We start from the raw sequence: 20,096 nt of genomic DNA on the forward strand, positions 1-20,096 counted from the left end.
TTGTCCTTGACCCCTCGTGCCAGCTTTAACTCTAACGAGGCCTTAGCTTTCCTAGTTGCCTCCCTGCATCCCCTGACAACAGCCTTATATTCTCCCCAAGTGGCCAGCCCCTCCTTCCATGATCTGTAGACTCTCCTCTTCCACTTGGGCTTGCCCAGCAGTTCCCTGTTTAGCCACACAGGTCTCCTGGCTCCCTTCCTTGACTTCCTACGTGTCGGGATGCTCTGCTCTTGAGCTTGGTAGAAGAAATCCCTGAATATTAACCAACTATCTCAGGCCCCTTTACCTTCAAGCAGCCTTGCCCACAGGATTTTCTCTAGCAATTGCTTGAAAAGGCCAAAATGCCTCATGCAAGGCCAGTGTACCCCGTGTAAGGTCTGCACACTCTGTGCGACATCAACACACCCTGTGCAAGGCTCATGCACCCCATGCAAGGCTTGTGTGTCTCGTGCAATACCAATGTACCTCATCCAAGGCTTGTATACCTGGTGTGGAGCTCACAGAGCCTGTCCAAAGCCAGTGTGCCCTGTGCAAGGTCTGCACACCCTGTGCAACATCAACACACCCCATGCAAGTCCTGTGTGCCCTGTGTGTTGCCAACGTGCTGTGTGCAAGTTTTGCACAGCCCATGCAACACTGACACGCTCTGTGCAATGCTAAAATGCCTCGTGCGAGGCTCATGCACCTTTGCAAGGCTCACACACCCTGCACTGTGCCAGCGCACCCGTGCAACACTGACGGGCCCCATCTGCCACCAATGGACCTCATGCGAGGCCACAGCACCAGGGCGTGCACCAGCATTGGCACATTGCTGGTGCACCCAGATTGCACCCCCAGCACCCAGTTCAGCACCCAGTGCCCCCCCCCAGCACCCAGTTCAACACCCAGTGGGGACACTGGTTGGCCACTTGGGGCTGGGACAGGGAACTATGCTGGCGACACAGGGTGGGGACATGGGCAGGGGCGGGGAAGGACACAGGGCAGGGACACAGGGGGTGGGAACAGAGGGTGCAGACATGAGGTGGGGACACGGGACAGGGTTGTGACAGGCCCCCCCCAGCTGCTGTGGAGGCCACTTCGGGGCCAGGGGGTGTCCCTGCCCCAGGTGTCACATCACTGTCCCCTCCCTGATGGGAACTGGCCACGCTGTCAGTGACACCACAGGCTCCAGGCCAGGGGGTTGGATCTGGGGACAGTGACCGTGTCATCCCCACCGTGGCCACTGCCACCTCTGCGATGGGGACAGTGATTGTTTCCCTGCTGCCTCTCCCTAGCACAGGGACAGTGATCGTGTCAGCTCCCCCTGCCAGCACCAGGACAGGGAAGGGGACAGGGACAGAGGTTCTGTTCCCCCTGGCCACCACTTCCAATCCCCCGTCCCACACCTTCCCCTGGGCACCCCTTGCTCCCAGCCCTGGAGTATCCACAGCTGTGGGTGCTGTGGGACTGTGGGGTGTCCATGGGGTGCTGTGGGTACCATGGGGTGCCATGGGTACCATGGGGTGCCATGGGGGACATGGGGTGTCCATGGGGTGCTGTGGGTGCTGTGGGGTGTCCATAGGGTCCCCATGGGGTGCTATGGGGTGCTATGAGTTCTGGGGGTCCCCGAGCGGGTCCAGCAGCAGTTGGATGGTCATGGTGCTGTGACGGTGATGATGATGGCAGCCTTGGCTTGGCATTGGGCCATCAGCACCCACCAGCCCTGCTGTGGCCAGGCCAGGCCATGCATCACCGCAGCTTCCCGGTGTCACTGGGGGGGACCCCGCTACTGGGCAGAGGGTGCAGGTGAGAGCTGTGTCCCCACACCCCACTGTGACACATTCCTGATGTCCCATGGGCTTTGGGACATGGATGAGGGCACAGGTACACACACCAGGGCTTGGGACATACATGGGGACAAAAACCAGGGCACAGGGACATGCACAGAGCATGGGGACATGTGTGGGGACACACACCAGGGCCTAGGGACATGGATGAGGATATGCAGGGACACACACACCAGAGCCTGGAGACATGGAAGAGGGCACAGGGACATACAGCAGGGCTTGGGGATGTGCATGGGGACACCCACCAGGGCTTGGGGACATGGACGAGAACATGGGGACACCCACCGGGGCTTGGAGACATGCACAAGGAGCACAGGGACATGCATATGACACACACCACAGCTTGGAGACATGCATGGGGAGACAGACGAGGGCACAGGGACATGCACAGGGCCACAGGGACACACACCAGAGCTTGGGGACATGCACAGGGCCAGGCACAGGGACACCCATGGGGACACCTACGGGTCCACCCCTGGTGCCACCCACAGGGACAGCACCAGTCACCATGGGGTGGCGGCCCCGCTGGGCCTGTCCCCTCTTCTGCAATCAGTGCATAAATAGCAATGTCAGCAGGTGACACGGTGACAGAGGTGTCACCATGGAGCTGGCCGGGTCCCTCAGCTTCCTCCTGTTCTTCCTCTTCCTCCTAATGCTGCTGCTGCTGCTGGGGAAGGGGCGGCAGGGGGGGCACCCACTGCCCCCCGGGCCCCCTGCGCTGCCACTGCTGGGAAACCTGCTGCAGCTGTCCCCAACCAGGACCCTGGAGGGGCTGCTCAAGGTGAGGACATGGGGGGACATGATGGGACATGGGGGGACATGGGGGGACATGGGAACCTGCTGCAGCTGTCCCCAACCTAGACCCTGGAGGGGCTGCTCAAGGTGGGGACATCATGGGAACATGGGGGGACATGGCAGGGACATGGGGACCTGCTGCAGCTGTCCCAGCCAGGACCCTGCTGGGGCTGCTCGAGATGAGGACATGGAGGGACATGATGGGACATGGGGGGACATGGGGGGACATGGGGGGACATGGGGGGACATGGGAACCTGCTGCAGCTGTCCCCAACCAGGACCCTGGAGGGGCTGCTCAAGGTGAGGGGAGCAGGGGGGTTTGGGTGTCACCCAGTGTCCCCTCAGCTCAGCCAGACGTACAGCCCCATGTTGCTGGTATGGCTGAGGACACAGCAGGTGGGTGAGTGACACAGGTGTCCCCTGGTGTCCCCCCAGCTCCGTGAGAACTACGGGCCGATGTTCACGGTGTGGCAGGGGACGCAGCGGGTGGGTGGGTGACACGGTGGGTGACACGAGTGTCCGTGGTGTCCCCAGCTCAGTGAGAAGTATGGCCCTGTGTTCATGGTGTGGCTGGGGACCCGGCGGGTGCTGGTGCTCTGTGGACACGCTGCAGTGCGCGAGGCACTGGTGGACAACGCCGAGGCCTTCGCTGGGCGTGGGCGCCTGCCCACCCTGGAGAGCACCTTCCACGGCCACGGTGCGCGGGGACACTGGGGGTGGGACCTCAATGGTGGCACAGTGACAGTGGTTGGACCCCTGTGATAGTCTCCCTGTGCAGGGTGCTGACCCACCCAAGGGTGCTACCCACCCCCTATGGGTGCTGACTCCCCTGTCCCTTCCCCATGGGTGCCGGCCCCCCCCCATGTCCCCTCCCCAGGATGCTGTTTCCCCAAGGGTGCTGACCCCCCCGTGTCCCCCCCAGGGGTGGTTTTCGCCAATGGGGAGCGCTGGCGGCAGCTGCGCCGCTTCTCGCTCTCGGTGCTGAGGGACTTCGGGATGGGCCGGAAAAGCATCGAGAGCCGCATCCAGGAGGAGGCGCAAGCGCTGCTGAAGGAGCTGCGAGACACCCGGGGTACGGGGGGGTCAGGGTGGGGGACACACACCCCTGGGTGCTGACACCCCCCAGGAACAGCCCCTGCTGCACCTGAGAAGTGCTTTGACCCCCACGTACCCGCTGGGCTTCACCTGGGGTAGGGGGGCTCAGGGGGATTGGAGGGAGGTCGGTGGGGTGACGAGGCTGGAGCACACCCCTGGGTGCTGACACCCCCAAAAAATCCTCCTGCCCCCCCTTCAACTCCCCTGTACCTGCTGAGCTGCACTCAGGTTATGGAGTGGGGCTGAGGGGGTTTGGGGAGGTCTGGGTGGGTGGGGGGTCAACCTTGGGTGCTGACCGCCTCCCCAAAATACCCATTCTCCCAGAAAAGCCGTTTGACCCCACGTACCTGCTGAGCTGCGCTGTGTCCAACATCATCTGCTCCATCGTGTTCGGGAATCGCTTCGACTATCGTGACAGCGAGTTCCTGGAGCTGCTGCGGCTCATGAACGAGAGTTTCCGGGAGATCAGCACCCCCTGGGCGCAGGTGGGGGGATGATGGGGCTGCAATGGGGGGAGGGGGGCAGTGAATTTGGGAGGCCAGGGCATGCAATGATGAACCAGAGTTTCCAGGAGCACCCAGTTTCTGGGTGCATGTGGGGTCAGGGGGTGCATGAGCTGGGTGGTGGGGGTTGGGGGAGGTTTGATGATGAACAACAGGTTTTGGGAGCTCAGTACCCTGGTTGCAGGTGAGACCTGGGGGATGCAAAGCATGGCTGGGGGGGGGGGTTCTGGAGGTGTCATAGGGGTGCATTGGGGGGGGTGCAATAGGTGGAGGTGTCAGCGGGTGCAATGACTTTTTGGGAGCTCAGCACCCCTGGGGGCAGCTGGGAACCCAAGGGGTGCAACGGGTGGATGGGGGGTATCCAGGGAGTGCGGGGGGGTCTGTGTCACGGTGGTGCAGTGGGGAGACTACAGGGGGGTGTAATGGGGGTGGTTGGGGGGTGCAATGATGATCAAGTGTTTCTGGACATCCCAGTCTATGGGTGCAGGAGGGACAGGCAGGATTCAAGGGGTGGCTCGGGGGGCCTGGCGGCTTCCTGGGGTGCAGGGTGGTGTCTGTGGGACAAGTGACATCCATCTCCCCCCAACCAGGTGTACGACATGGCAGAGACGCTGATGCAGCATATGCCGGGCCCACACCGGCGCATCCCCGTGATGCTGGGGCGGATGCGCAGCTTCATCGCCCGGAGGGTGCGGGACAATGCGGCCTCACTGCAGCCTGGGACCCCCCGCGACTTCATTGACTGCTTCCTGCAGCACATGGAGAAGGTGGGGGGCACCGACACCCTGGGAGGGGGGGTCACCTGCACCCCGGCGGGGCCACTTTGCACCCAGTTTACTTGTGCAAAACTTCAGATGCTCCTGTGCACACGGGAAGATCCCCTCCACCCTGGGGTGCTCCTGTGTGCCTGGGGTGATCTCCTGCACACCGGGGGAGGAACCTGCAACCCAGAGGGGTCACGTGCACCATGGGATGCTCCTTTGCACACAGAGTGCTCCTGCTCACCCACATCCCCTGAGCACTCTGGGCTGATGCCCTCCACCCAGAGGTGGTCATGCGTACCCAGCTCACTTGTGCAAAACATGGGGTGCTCCTGTGCACTATGGGGCACTCCCTGCACCTCCACATTCCATGTATGTGTGTCCCCCCAGGAAAAGTCAAACCCCTCCTCGGAGTTCACGCTGGAGAACCTGGAGCTGACCACCCTCAACCTTTTCTTTGCCGGCACCGAGACCGTCAGCTCCACCCTACGCTATGGCTTCCTCATGCTCATGAAGCACCCGCACGTGCAGGGTGAGCGGGGCGCATCCCACCCAGCCGCAACTCACCCATGGGGACCCTGTCACTCCCTGATCCCCCTGTCCTGCTCGGCACTGCAGAAAAGGTGCACGAGGAGATCGATCAGGTGATCGGCCGCGATCGGGCGCCCACTCTGGAGGACCGGGGCCGGATGCCATACACAGATGCCGTGATCCACGAGATCCAGCGCTGCAGCGACCTCATCCCCCTCAACGTCCCCCACCGTGTCACCCGCGATATTGTCTTCCGTGGCTACTTCATCCCCAAGGTGCCGGTGGTGTGCACAATTCTGTGTGCACGATTCTGGATGCACCATTCTCTGTGCATACTGCCTTTTACAAAGTGCTCTCTGCACGCTTCCATGTTAGCACTGCCCCATGCACCCTTGCTGCATGTATTCTTCCTTGTGCACCCTGCCTTGTTTGCGCAGCTCCCTGCACACTTGCTGCGTGCCCCGTGCACACTTGCTTCTTCATACACTCTGCCTTGTTTGCACTGTCCTGTGCTCACCCCCCGCTAACACGGCTTCATGTACACTTGCTGCACATGTGCTGTTCTGTGCATGCTGCCCCATTTGCACAGTTCCATGCAAGTGTGCTGCATGCTCCATGCACACTTGCTGCATGCACGTGTCCCCGTGCACCCTGCTCCATGTGCACTTGCCACACATGTGCATCTCTGTGCACACTGCCCTGTGCACACCTGTGCATGAGTGCTGCTCCATGCCTGCTGCTGCATTTACGCTGCTCCATGCACATTTGCTGCACGCATGCTGCTCCATGCATTCCTGCTGTATGCACGTTTCCCTTTGCATGCTGCCCCATGCGCACTTGCTGCACGCGTGCTTCTCTATGCACGTTTGCTGCACACACACTTCCCTGTGCACACTTGCTGCACACTGCCCTGTGTCCCCCACCCACCGCATGTCCCCTCTGACTCCCCCAGGACACCGACGTGTACCCGCTGCTCAGCTCCGTCCTGCATGACCCCTCCGTCTTCAAACACCCCAACGCCTTCGACCCCACGAATTTCCTGGATGAGAGTGGCCGCTTCAAGCGCAATGATGCGTTTGTCCCCTTCTCCTCAGGTAGCCCCGGCTTCGCGGGTGGGGGTGCCTGCACCCCTGGCTCCCCATGACCCCCTTGTGTCCCTGCAGGGAAGCGGCTGTGCCTGGGTGAGGGTCTGGCGAGGATGGAGCTGTTCCTGTTCCTCTGCACCATCCTGCAGAACCTGCGGCTGCAACCACTGCAGCCCCTGGAACAGCTGTCGCTGGAACCACTGGTGTTCGGCTTCACCAAAATCCCCCCCTTCTACCAGCTGTGCATGGTGCCGCGCTGACCCCCTCCCACACCGAGACCTCCCCAGGCCAGGAACATCCCCCCTCCAGCACCCAAACTGCCCCACACACACACTGAGACCCCCCCTGGACTGGGAAATCCCCCTGTTATTGGGAACCCCCCCGGCACCAGGACCCCCTCCAAGCGTTGAGCCCCCCATAAAGTCTCTGGCGAACTTCTGTGTCATCAGCATCTGTGTCATCACTGGGGGGACACAGGGGTCCCTGATCATCATTCTAGGGGGACATGGGGTGGGGGTCACAGAACCTGCCTTCCCCAAGAACCCAGTGGGGTGCAGAGCTGTGCAAAACCTTGAAGGAATGTGCAAGGCCCTAAGCAAGTGTGCAGAGAACATGCAAGAAACTGCAAAGCCATGCAGAGCCATGCACAGCCATTCAAAGCCCCCAGCCAAGCATACAGAACTGTGCAAATACCTGAGCAAGTGTGCAGGGAGTGTGCAGTTGTGCAAAGCCCCAAGTGAGTGTGCAAAGCCATGCAGAGTTCTGCAGAGCTGTGCAAATCCCCAAGCTGAGTGTGCAGATACATGCAAAGCCCTGAGTGAGCGTGCACAGAGCATGCAAATCCTCAAATGAGTATGCAAAGCCCCAAGTGAGTGTGCAAAGCCCTGAGTGTATGCAGAACGTACCCCTGAAACCTAGTGTGTCCTCACCCTCTTCCCCCTCGGCTTCATCCGACTCATTAGCTCTGTCCTCATTAATCAACCCCAATGATGCTTGATTGCACAATGTCCTGGATTATTAATCACCCAACACACATAGTGATTAATCATTATCAATCATTAATTCCACAACATTCTCAATTAACAATCAATAACTGCATTATGAGCTTTGTTATCAACTATTAATTGCCTGATGCTCTTCATTAGTGCTCATTAATTTTCTACACATCATTGATTATGGATCACCCAACATGCTTCATTGTTAATTACTGCCTGCATCAGTTCTGATTAATTGCAAGGAGTGCTTAATTAGTGGCAATCGATCACCTGACATGCTTAATCATCAATTATTGACAGCACTGTGTTTAATTATTGACAATTGTGCTGCTAATTGCACAATGTCCTTTGCCCTTGCGTATCAATTTCTGGTTAACCATTGTTTACCCTAGTTAATCACGGGCGGCAGGGTTAATGACTGACCACAGGATCACAGAATCCTTTCAGTTGGAAGAGACCCTCAGGATCACCAAGTCCAACCACTAACCCAACCCTGGCACTGCCCCATGTCCTGAGAACCTCATGTCCGTCTGTCCAGCCCTCCAGTGATGGTGACTCCAGCACTGCCCTGGGCAGCCTGTTCCAATGCCCCACAGCCCTTTGGGGAAGAAATTGTTCCCCAGATCCAACCTCAACCTCCCCTGGCGCAACTTGAGGCCGTTTCCTCTGCTCCTGGCGCTTGTTCCTGGGGAGCAGAGCCCGACCCCCCTGGCTCCAAGCTCCTTTCAGGCAGTTCAGAGATCAGAAGGTCTCCCCTCAGCTCCTGTTCTCCAGATGAACCCCCAGGTCCCTCAGCCGCTCCCATCACACTTGTGCTCCAGCCACTTCCCCAGTTCTGTTCCCTTCTCTCACATCCCTCCAGCACCTCGAGGGCTTTCTTGGCATAAGGGGCCCAAAACTGCCCCCAGGATTTGAGGTTTGGCCTCCCCAGGTCCCAGCACAGGGACGGTCACTGCCCTGAAACTGCTAGCCACACCAGTGCTGATACAAGCCAGGATGCTGGTGGCCTCTTGGCCACCTGGGCACACGCTGGCTCATGTTCAGCTGCTGTTGACCAAACAAATGTGTTGCTTGAAAAGTGAGTTATGTTTGTTCCATCTAGAATTTCTCACCTATCATGTATTTGTTATTCAGGAGCATCCTAATATTCCTAAGTCACGTGAAATACTGAGAAAACACAGAGCACAAACTTCATCGTAACACTTTGTGCTGTTATCCCCTTATAATGTGCAAAGCTGAGCTGACATGTGAGATCATGTCAACTTGAGAGAAGTTCAGCTGAAATAATGCTTCCTACGTTTCATAAAGCGTATTTGGGGGGGAAGTGGGGTGGTGGCGCATGGAACTCAAAGTGCTCGTTTGACATCTAGTAGTTTTCTACTAAAGATAATATTGTTTCTGCCTGTTAATTTCTACATTTTGATTGTAGATGCCAATAGCTTTCTCACTGGTTCCTCAAGAAATAATCTTGGAATCTCTTGCATACAGCCAGTTGAACAGCTTGTCAGAGGAAATACAGGAAAATGAGCACACTCTGATTAAAAAAAAGGTTTCATACAAGTTCATCATAGTTTTACTTCTCTAGTAATACCATTTAGAAGAATGATTTCAATCAGTACAGAGAATGCCACATTGTGCATCTAGTGTTGCGAACATTGACACTGAGCATTTATTATTCTGTTACTAAATACAGGTGGATGACAACGTTTGTTTCTTTATGGAATGTTTTTAATTTTTTTTTTTCCCATTGTCTGGAATGCTTCTCCTATTCCTCTTGCCCTTCTTTCTATCCTAGGATGTGTAAATGTAAGTTTCTACAATCTCTTCTTTGGGAAAGAGACTGAAATCCAGGTGTTTACTTTGTTCTAGGAAGCAAATACAGCGGGTTTGACTATTGATGTGATTCAGAACAGCACGTGGAGACAGATGTGTTTGGTGCAGACTTTTAATGCGATACTTGCAGAATCAAAAGGAAAAAAACCAAACACACACCTTCTCTGGGAGCTGAGTTTCTAAAGGGAACGTGTCTCAGGGCTTTCCCATAGCCACCAGTTATTTACTTGAGGGCATTTTATTCCTGACATTCATCTTCTAGATGGAGTGTTTCAAGTGAAAAACATGTTTTTCTCTTGTGCGGTGCCCCTAGACCTTAGCAACATTCTTGTGGGAACGGCAGTGCTGGAAGCTCTGTTTGTCTGGGGAGAGCCCAGGAAAGTTAGTTCCAACTTTAGCCGTGAGGTTGAGAATCTTTTTACTCCATCAGTTCCTGAAGCCGTTTCCACGAAGAAGCAGCTGCCACAAGTACCATAACACGCATGTCCCAATGTCAGTGGTCAGCACAAGATCAGGAGAAAATACTCGAATACTGAAGATTAATTTGGTGCCTCCCACCATCGCATCCTCCTGTGCTAACGGCATGACATGGATGGGCAACATAGCTGGGCAGAGTGACAGCCCAGGGAGCCAATCAGAGGCCACACCTCAGGTGAGGGGCGGGCACTGCAGCACAGCGGCCTGAGCACCTGGGGGCCAATCAGAGGCTGCCCTCAGGGAAGGGTGGGTCCCAAACAGGGCAGAATGACATCCCAGGGGACCAATCCGAGGCAGCGTCACCTCAGGGAGGAGACTGGCTGCCCTCCTGCCTTGTGCTGGTGGAGGCTGATGGGAGCAGGAGGTGGCTCTGTCTTCGCCAGTCCCAGTTCCAACATGGTGCCCGTGGGGCTGAGCCAGGGCTGAGCAGCCCCAGACCCTGGTCCTGCTTCCTCTCTTCACCCCTCCCCCAGCTCTGCCCCCTTTCCCCAAGTTCTGGACACCCTGTCTCTGTGGGACCAGACTCAATGTCACAGGATCACAGAACCCCAGCCTGGTTGGGTTGCAGGACCTCTGTAGATTCCCCAGCCCAAGCTCTGCTAACGCAGGGTCACAGATCAGACCACACAGGTCGGTCCAGGTGGGTTTGAATGTCTCAGAGGAGACTTCACACCCGCTCTGGGCAGCCTGGGCCAGGCTCTGGCACCTCCCAGCAAAGAAGTTTCTGCTCCTGTTCAGATGGAGCCTCCTGTGTTTCAGTCTGTGCCCGTTGCCCCTCACCCTGGCATTGGGCACCACTGAACAGAGTCTGGTCCATCCTCTGACACCCACCCTGAGATACTGATCCTATTGATCACATCCCTCTCAGCTTCTCTTCTCCAGCTCAACAGCCCCATCTCTCTCAGTCTCTCCTCATCAGAAAAATGCTCCAGACACCTCATCATCTTCATAGGCCTAGCCCTTGTCCTTCTTAAACTGGGGAGCCCAGAACTGGACCCAGAACTGCAGATGCGGCCTCACCAGGGCAGAGCAGGAGGGAAAGATTCACCTCCCTGACCTGCTGGTCACACTCCTCTTAATGCACCCCAGGTACCATTGGCCTCTTGGTCACACGGCACATTGCTGATTCATGGTCAACCTGTTGTCCACCAGAACTCCCAAGTCCTTCTCTGCAGAGCTGCCTTCCAGCAGGTCCACTCCAACCCTCAGTGGTGCCGGAGGTTATTCCTCCCCAGGTGCAGGACCCTGCACTTGCCCTTGTTGAACTGCTCAGGCATTGATCCCAGCCAGCACAGGTTCGTGAGGGGAAAGTCCTGCTTAACAAACTTAATTTTGTTCCAGGACAACGTTACCCACCTAGTTGGACAAGGGAAGCCTTGACGTGGTCGTTTTGGATTTCAGTAAAACTTTGATAGTGTCTCACACAGTCCCCCAATAGACAACGTGTCCTGCACACAGCTGGGTAAATGCACAGTGCAGTGGGTGAGCAATTGGCTGACGGGCTGGGCTCAAAGGGTTCTAGTAAATGGGGTCATGTCGGGGTGGTGACCAGTCACTAACAGGTTCCACAGCAATCCATTTAGGGCCAGCACTCTTCAACGTCTTTGTAAATGACTTAGACTCAGGACTTGAGGGATTGCTTAGCAAGTTTGCTGATGACACAAAATTGGAGGAGCTGTTGACACTCTGGAGGGCACAGTGAACCTGCAGAGGGATCTGGACAAATCGGAGAACTGGGCAATCACCAACTGCATAAATTTCAAAAAGAGCAAGTGCTGGATTTTGCAATTGGGACACGGCAACCCTGGCTGTACAGACAGACTGGGGGACAAGGTTCTGGAGAGCAGCTCTGTGAAAAGGGATCAGGGGTTCTGGTCAACAGCAAGTTGAACGTGAGCCAACAGTGTCTCTGGCAGCCAAGAGGGACCTGTGTCCTGGTGCATCCCACACAGGATGGCCAGCCAGGCAGGGATGAGATTGTCCCGCTCTGCTCTGCGCTGGGGGGGCCTCACCGGGGGCATTCACTGTGTGCAGGGCTGGGGATGCAGAAAAAAAAAGGAGATAAAGCTACTGGAGAGTGTCCAGAGGAGGCTATGAAGTTGGCAAAAGGTGTGGAGGGTAGCCTATGAGGAGCGGCTGAAGTCCCTGGGTTTGTTTAGCCTGGAGGAGGCTGAGCGCAGAGCTCATGGGCTGCAGGTTCCTCAGCAGGAGCAGGAGGGGCAGGGCTGAGCTCTTCTTTCTGTGACAGTGACAGAATCCAGGGAATGGCAGAAGATGTGCCAGGGGAGGGTCAGTTGGACATGAGGAAAAGGTTCTTCACCCAGAGGTGCTGGACACGGAACAGCCTCCCCAGGGAGGTGTCACGGCCCCAACCTGACAGTGTTCAAGAAGAGACTGGACAACGTCCTCAGACACATGGGGGGACCTGTGGGGTGTCCTGTGCAGGGACAGGGGTTGGACTAATGATCCTGTGGGTCCCTCCCAACTCAGGACATTATACAATTCTATGATCCTTTCTCTTTGGTATTTTCCTTTTCATTATCATAGGTATAATTTTTATTATTGCTTATTTTAATTTCAATTTTTAAAATTTTCATCTATTTTTTTAAATTCCAATTATTAAACTTTTTTTAACTCAACCCATGAGTGTTCTGTTACTGTTCCAGTTCACTCCCCCATCCCGCTGCGGGGAGGGAGCGAGCGGCTGCGTGGGGCTCAGTTACTGGCTGGGGTTCAACACGATGGTCCTTTCTGCACCCCTTGTTCCACCCCATGGGCTCAGGTCCCACACGACCCAACACGTCCTCACCAACCACCGCTCCCCTTCCCGCCCTTTGATGTCACACACAGGCAGTTGCCATGTGAAACATCCATGAAATGTCACAACAGCCCGTTGAGCCCATGGAGCCCGTGGCTTTGGGCTCCGTCTGTTCCGCAGCCACTCCGGACAGCACGGGTGTCTGTTCCGTGGGGTCACGGGCACCAAACCCAGCTCGGGTGGGAACCAAGAGGGTCCCCTCGTGTTCAGTCCCAAAGCGCCATCTGTAGTATTTGCCCATCCTTTGAGTGCCCAGAGCCTCCTTCTTGGGGCCAAATCCTTATGTTTAAGGTCCCAACATGTCTTATCACTCATGACCTTTGCTTAGGGCCCACAGTTTCATTTTTAGGTGGAGCTCATTGCCTGGCAACAACCAACCAGAAGTCTATAGAGAGTCAGAGGGCCCAGGACAGCCAATCACATTTGAGGAGGTGGGGTGAGTCATGTGTCTGATAGGTAACCAGCCAATCAAGCTTCGAGGCCTGCAGGAAAGGTGGCGAGAGTTGAACAAACTGGGCAGTGTTGAGGGGTGGGCTGTGCTGGCTGCACCAATCACATCTGGCAGAAGTTCAGCACATGGATGATTGACAAGTGGTCTGATCAATTGTTTGATGGGAGGAGCTGGGGGAAATCCCAGACAGCCAATCAGAGGAAATAGTGCCTCAGGGCAGGGTGGGCCCCAAACCAGGGCAGAGTGACAGCCCAGGCAGCCAACCCCAGACAGCATCAACTCAGGGTGGGAGACTGACAGCCCTCCCGACCAATGGTGGTGAAGAGTGATGTGAGCAGGAGGCGGCTCAGTGGGCAGCCAGGCTGAGCTCTGACATGGTGCACGTCAGGCTGCCCCAAGCTCGAGCAGCCCCGACCCAGGCCTGGGGCCCCTTCCTCTCTGCCACCCTCCCCGTCCCTCCCATCCCCCCGGCCAGCCCCATGTTCCTGTGGCACCACCCACTCACACAGTCCGTATCCCAGGCCGTGCCACTGGAACGCAGACATGGGCCATCCAGCTTCTTGCCACCACTGCTGACTGCGTCCAGCCATTGTGGCCACTGCTGTACCGTGGGCCACAGCCCTCGCTGTGGGGCAGAGGCCCCACCAGACCCAGCACCCGCCATCCTGACAGGGGTGAAGAGGCCCCAGCGTCTAAGAAGCTCTATCTCTGCTCTCTCACGGATGGTGGGAAATGCCCCGTGGTGCTGGTCCCAGCAATGGGAGCGGAGCCGCTGGCCGTGCAGAGCCCAACCCATCTGGGCTGCTGAATCGTGGAGACATTGCTGCCTGGCTGGGGAACCTGCCTGTGAGAGTTTGCCACGGAGAAGCCATGTGCCCGAGAGCCGGTCCGCTGGAGAACCCGATCGAACAACCAGCGGGGGGATCGAGCTGCCCAGGTTAAAGTGGCTGAGGTAGATTTGCACTGGCAAGATGAAGGTGAATTATTCGTGGCCCATTGGGCCCACGATGCCTCAGGTCATCAAGGAAGGGATGCAACATATGGATGGGCTCGTGACTGAGGGGTGGACTTGACCATGGACCTAACAGGTTATCCACCATTGTGAAACATGTGCTACGATCAAGCAAGACAAGCGGTCAAAGCCTGTGTGGTATGAGGTGAGGGATGGTGACAAGTGTCTATATGACAGTGCCACAAACCTGCCATGGCAAGAGCTCTGTGCTTACAATGGTGGAAGCCACCACCAGATGGCTGGAAACATGCACCGTGCCCCACGGCACTGCCCGCAACACTGTCCTGGGCCTTGAAAAGCAAGTCCTGTGGCAACATGGTGTCGCTGGGGAGTAATTGAGGGTTCTGCTCACTGCAGAACAGCGTTTAGATTTCTTAAAGACAAGCGCAACTTCAAGAATTCAGTGGCAGGTTGACTCTGTTATTTACTGCATGGGGGAAATATGGCAAGCCGAATGCTGCTGACCTTCTCTCCAGGTGCCTGTACTCGTTCACGAAGCAAACTGTCGGGATTCTTGCCTCCCTGATAACCGTTCGCTCTGGAGTCTGTGTCCTGGAGCTCCGAGGACAAGCTCTCAGGTGAGGCCGTACCCGTCACGGTGCACACGGTCAGGATTCTTCTCTCCCTGATAACCCTTCACTCCAGAGTCTGTATTTCAAGCTCTGAAGGCAAACTTTCAGGGCAGGCCTGTACCTGTTTGCAAAAGTGAACTTTCAGGCATTCCCTTCCTGATACCCATTGGCCCTGGAGTCCGTGTTTAAATCTCCAGTGGCAAACTTCTCTGATTCCACGTGGGCTTTGTTGTGTTCAGCTGTAGACATTGCTTATTGTCCATAACCTTGCAGTAACTGTTTTGCCTGAACGCAAATTCCTTTCTTCCCAGTGAAGTGCAATATAGGCCTTACCTTGTAAGTGTTCAGTGTAGTTTGTAGTTGCTTTTGGTAGATATGAGCAGAACTTTACAGCTTAAAATTTTAGCAAATACAGCTTACCAAGTAACATGAAGCAAAGAGTATATTAAAAACCATGTCCCTAAAGAATTGATTGTATTTAGTGTGCATCTACTTAAGGTAAATGATTAATATTAAACTTAAATTGGTCTCGTCCACTGACCTGTGAGTAGTAAAACCATTGCCATACAGCTCACTTATTTAGCAGGGAGAGCTCACAGTGGCTCATCCAGGCTGTCGTATTTATGAAATGAAGTGATTGACTTGTAGTCAAATTGCATAAACTAGGAAAAGTCTGCACGAGACTTGTGCACCCACGAGTTACCGGTGTTCAGTTGCCGTTCTGCTTCCCTGCGGGTCTCCTGGCGGGAGTTCTTGGCCTGGTTATGGCTCAGGCCCTTCCCTCCTCTGGAGCCTGGACCCAACTGCTGTGGGTTTGGCCGGGGGTGATTGGGGGATCGAGTGCATCTGCCACACACGGCAGCCCAGAGAGAAATGAGCCAGACAACGCGACTCCTTTCCGCAACATCCTCATAGACGCCTGGAGCAAGGAGCGTGGCATTGAGTAGGTCTGTGACATCCCCACCATGCACCAGCTGCTGGGAAAATGGAGCGGTGCGATGGACTGTTCAGGACTATGCTCAGAGCAATGGGTGCTGGAACTTTTAGAAACTGGGATGGAAATTTAGCAGCCATGTGCCCAGGGCTGAGCTGGCCTGAGCCTCCCAAGGGGACCTCCTGACCCTCCGCACCCAGGCACAGGGTCACAGTGGGGCCCTTTGTGACCTCACACTGTGACACCCACTGCCCCGCATGTGATCAGTGCAGCTGCAGCCCCAGCCCACACTGTCCGACAGGACGGTGACGAGACAGGGTGCGAGCACGGAGCTGGCGAGAGCCCCGAGCGTAGCCCACGTCTGTCAGAGAATCAGAGAGTCTTCTTGGTTGGAAGCAACCCTTAAGATCACAGAGTCCAACCACAGCCTAGCTCTAGCTGCCCCCGGCAGACTTGGAGCAAGGAGCTCCTGAGCTCACGTCTTTCCCCGACGAGGAGCACACGGGCGCATCCCACACCCTTCACCGCTGCCTCTGGCAGAGCTGCAGCACCGAGGCGTTTTGCCGAAGCGCCCGCCTTCCCCATCCCTAGTCCTTCCCTTTGTCTGAAAAATGGCAGGGAGACCCCCCATCCGACGCAGGCTGGCCTGGCAGGAGAGACCCCCCAGCTGCCCCAGGGTGGCCTGGCAGGAGGAGGTTGGGGCTCCCCAGGAGCTCACATCTCCACCGCAGCCCAACCAGGTGGATGTGGCCCAGCCACCGCAGATTGGTGAGTGAGGGGCCCTGATTGTCTGGGCAGGGTGGGGCCCAGTGATCGCTCCCTGCTCGACACCAGGGTCACGGTTCCCCACACGCTGGCAGGGGGTTCCATGGGTGGGGATTATGCTGCCTGAAGCCCAGGGCTGCTCCGAGCTGGGAGCCGGCCCCAGCACAGCCTCTGCGGGCAGAGGGGACCCAGCTCCTGCTGCAGGGCACGGGCAGCGAGAGGCAGCTGAGTGGGCAGGTGGCAGCCGTGCTGTGGGACGGGGACCTTCCTGCCCGTCTGAAGCGAGTTCCTCACCCGCTGCACTGGGCGCTTTCCCCGTCCTGCCTGGCTCCAGCATCGCAGCCCGTCTGCCGGGCACCCTGCAGCCCTGACACGCACGGGGAGACTGTGCTGGGGCAGCGGGCACTGGGATGGACATGGGGCAGAGCTCCTTCTGCTCTGTCCTGCCTGCAAACCCTCTCTGCAGCCCTCCCTGCTCTCCCCCTTTATTAGATGCTGATGCGTTACCTGTGAACGCATTTCTAAGCGGATACATGGACTCCATCGTGTCCTTTCTCGGCAGCCCAGAAAAGGTAACCACAGCCGCTTTAAAGGCGGCTGTGCCGGCGTCTGCTGACAGGGGCTCTGCTGCGGGTGCTGGAGGGTGCTGGATGGGCAGAGCTGCTGCTCCCAGGTCTCTAATGGGCACTGCACCCCCATGCTGCGGTGCCGCTGGCCGCGTGTCCCCATCTCACGCTCCCTGTTGGCCTCTCTGCTCCCTGGCTGCCAGGAGGAGAGCCACAAGATCGGGTTTCTCATGGACATCCGTGACCTGTGCGACACCAGCAGGCGCCAGCGCTCCCCAATGGGCCTAGATGTCTTCTGCCAGAGATACGAGCTGGCGGAGAATATCAAGGTGAGGGGATACCCGGCGGCTCTGGGGAAGGGGTCGAGGACTCCGGCACCGGCACCATGTGAGGACAGCGCTGGGCAGGGCCGGGGGCTGGCGGCGCTGGGTGCTGGCAGCTGCAGGTCCCATCCCAGCTGTGCTCTGCAGGTGCTGCTGGAAGAGGAGCCCAGGGACCAACTGCGCACGGCGCTGCGGCAGATCGCCATGCGTGCCATTGCCGAACTGAGGTACCTGCCCATCCCTCCCGGGGACGCCTGCACGCGGCCTCGAGGCGCTGCTCCAGGTACCAGCGTGCGGCTGGCTGCTCTCTCTCTCTCTGCAGCGCAGTGGAGAGGGTGCTGGAGGGCAAGGAGACAAGGCTGCTCCAAGCCTGCTTCTCCAGTGTCTTCTCGCTTCCACCAGAAGTGGAGGACATGGACCGTTACCTCTACTTAGAAGTAAGTGCTGCGTGAGCTACAGGAGCCCCCAGTCCCTCTGTCTGCTCCCCAACCACCCCGTGCCGTGATATAACCAGAGATCCAAGGCAGGGCAGGGTCTCAGCTCTGCTGTCCCACCCTCATCCCTTCGCCCTCTGCCTGTGAGCCCGGCCACGTCCAGTTTCGCAGGCTGCTCTGCCCATAGCAGGTTATTTGCCCCTGGGTCTCTCCCAGGCACAGCGCAGCAGCGCGGGAGTCGTCCCTCGGTGCTGGGAGTTCACATCAGTCCCCTGGGAGTGAGAGGGGTGGCAGGAAACACGACCACAACCTGTTGTGTTCTTGCAGACCATGCGGTCCATGGACAACATGCTGCAGGCGTTGCTCCTCAACTCTCGTGCCTCCAGAGTCAGCGACCTGCTGCAGAATATCTTCCAGGTCTGGGTGTGCGAAGTTTGGGCTTCGCAAGGGCTGTTCCTCACCCTGGGGACGGGGTGTCCACTCTGGAGGTGACAGTCCCACCCCGTGCCGTGCAGAGAGCGCTGCCGGGAGGGTGCCCACCTCCCTGAGGAACCAGGGGCTGCCCTCCAGGCTCTTCCGCAGCACAGTGGCCGCAGAGGGTGGCATCTGCCTTCCTGCCTGGCCATGGGGCTGGCCTGGGGCATGTGCCCCAAGCCTGCCAGGGACCCCAGGGCAAGAGCCTCGCTACAGGCTTTGGTCGAGTCCTGGGGAACCCTTAATGGAGCGGGCCAGTCCAGCCCAGGAGTTGAGCGGTGCTGCTTCTGCTGTAGCGGTGGCTGCTCCCAGGGCTCACCAGCAGCTTCTCTCTCCCCAGATGCTCTTGACTCTGAGCAGCTCCGATAGAGAACATGTGCGGCTGAGGGCCATGGGGAGGATTGAGGGGCTGAGCTTCATGTTGGCTGAGAATCCCACACTGGAGGTAAGGAGCCAGGCCTCCTCCGGCCAGAGCGTCTGCCCATCCCTGCACCCCAGAGCAGCCTGCAGCTCTCCCCACGCGGGGCTGTTGCCCACCCAGCTGCTTTGGGAGCTGTGACCAGCACGGCCCTGGACAGTCCTGCCTGCCCACCGAGCCCTGGACACACACTTGGGTTCAGGGCTTTGGCACAGCCGCCTGCCCTCAACCCTCCTGCTGTTCTGTCTCCCTCGCCCAGGCCTGGTGCCGCTCTAGGACAGACATACACGGTCCTGTCAGCTATAGAGACATCCAGATCCCAGAGCTGGGACAGCTGCTGGGGCATCTCCTCCTTTTCCAACATTCCTGGGAAGAGGCAAAAACTCTGGCTCGAGATGCAGTGCAGCACCTCGCTGTCTTCTTGGCTGGACAAAACAGTAAGAGAAGTTGTGCTGGGCTTGATCCCTCTACACACAGACATCTCCCGATGGGTCTGCTCCTGTTCCTCACCTCCTTTGTCCTTCCCAGCTGCTTCCCGTAGCATCCCAGCTGCCATTTTGCTGCAGCAGCTGAGCGCTCTCCCAAAGTCTGGGATCTGTTCTCTGCTGCTCTCCTTCCTCCCTCCTTTCGGGATCCTGAAGCCTGCTGTTCTGTGGTTCCCAGACCCAAACATACGGCTGATTGCCATGACCCAAAGCCATGGTTGTCCTGCCAGTGAAGAGCAGGTCTACCTCTGAGTCCTCCTGGCTAGAGCTTCCAGTGCTTGTAGCAAGAAGCTGTTCCTGATTCCCTCCAGAATCCTCCTTGACCACTTATGCCCTGCCATCACGAGGGCAGATCTCGGGGTGCTTTGGGAAGCTTGCTGACAAAGCTGCTGTGCTTTGCTGAGTTCTCTATGTTTCCCCGCTGTTTAGACAGGAGGAATCAAGCACGACAGCCCCACTTGGAAGATCCCGACAGCTCCTCTGAGGACTGGCTAAAACCCGACATCATGGTAAAGAGCTCCTGCTGGCACTCTTGTTGGTGGCATCAGCAGGGGACTTGTGTGAGCAAAGGCCTCCACAATCAGGGGGCTGGCACGTCCCTGCTGAGAGGGTTCCTGCTGTCCCCGAGCAGGGACGATGCGAGGGCTGCTCTCCAGTGTCCCAGCAGCAGCCCCAGTCCTGCTGGCCACCAGCAAGCCCTGGTTCACGGCAGGACCAGCAGCCTGTGCCCAGGACCCCAACCCTCCTCCCTCTCCCCGGACCTCTCTTCTCATCTTCCCATGCAGTCACTGCCGCCCCTGCTGCCAGCTTTGCTGCGGGCACTGCCGCAGCACCGCCGGGCGTCTCTGCAGGGCTGCTGGCACTGCCCGGCTACGCAGCAGCACCGGGGCACTCGGTGTGACTTTGCTTCGCTGACTCAGTTCCTCCCTTAGCTCTTTGCAGA

At 57.5% G+C, this 20,096-nt stretch overlaps 1 protein-coding gene across 2 annotated transcripts; it reads left to right on the forward strand.

The window, feature by feature from the left end:
* Window positions 1–1,962: 1,962 nt before the first annotated feature.
* LOC135575277 (cytochrome P450 2G1-like) lies at window positions 1,963–7,034 on the forward strand. 2 transcript variants are annotated; one of them, XM_065041202.1, is made up of 9 exons: window positions 1,963–2,607; window positions 3,156–3,318; window positions 3,544–3,693; window positions 4,041–4,201; window positions 4,810–4,986; window positions 5,371–5,512; window positions 5,599–5,786; window positions 6,464–6,605; window positions 6,675–7,034. In XM_065041202.1, exons 1-9 carry the CDS (start codon window positions 2,428–2,430, stop codon window positions 6,854–6,856), a joined length of 1,485 nt encoding a protein of 494 aa, XP_064897274.1. In that variant the 5' UTR covers window positions 1,963–2,427; the 3' UTR covers window positions 6,857–7,034. The 2 variants fall into 2 exon arrangements, with proteins under 2 accessions (XP_064897274.1, XP_064897275.1); XM_065041203.1 differs by lacking the exon at window positions 1,963–2,607 and adding an exon at window positions 2,876–2,921.
* The last annotated feature ends 13,062 nt before the right edge of the window (window positions 7,035–20,096 follow it).

The sequence above is a fragment of the Columba livia genome, chromosome 25 (assembly GCF_036013475.1).
Source record: "Columba livia isolate bColLiv1 breed racing homer chromosome 25, bColLiv1.pat.W.v2, whole genome shotgun sequence".
Classification (NCBI taxonomy): Eukaryota; Metazoa; Chordata; class Aves; order Columbiformes; family Columbidae; genus Columba; species Columba livia.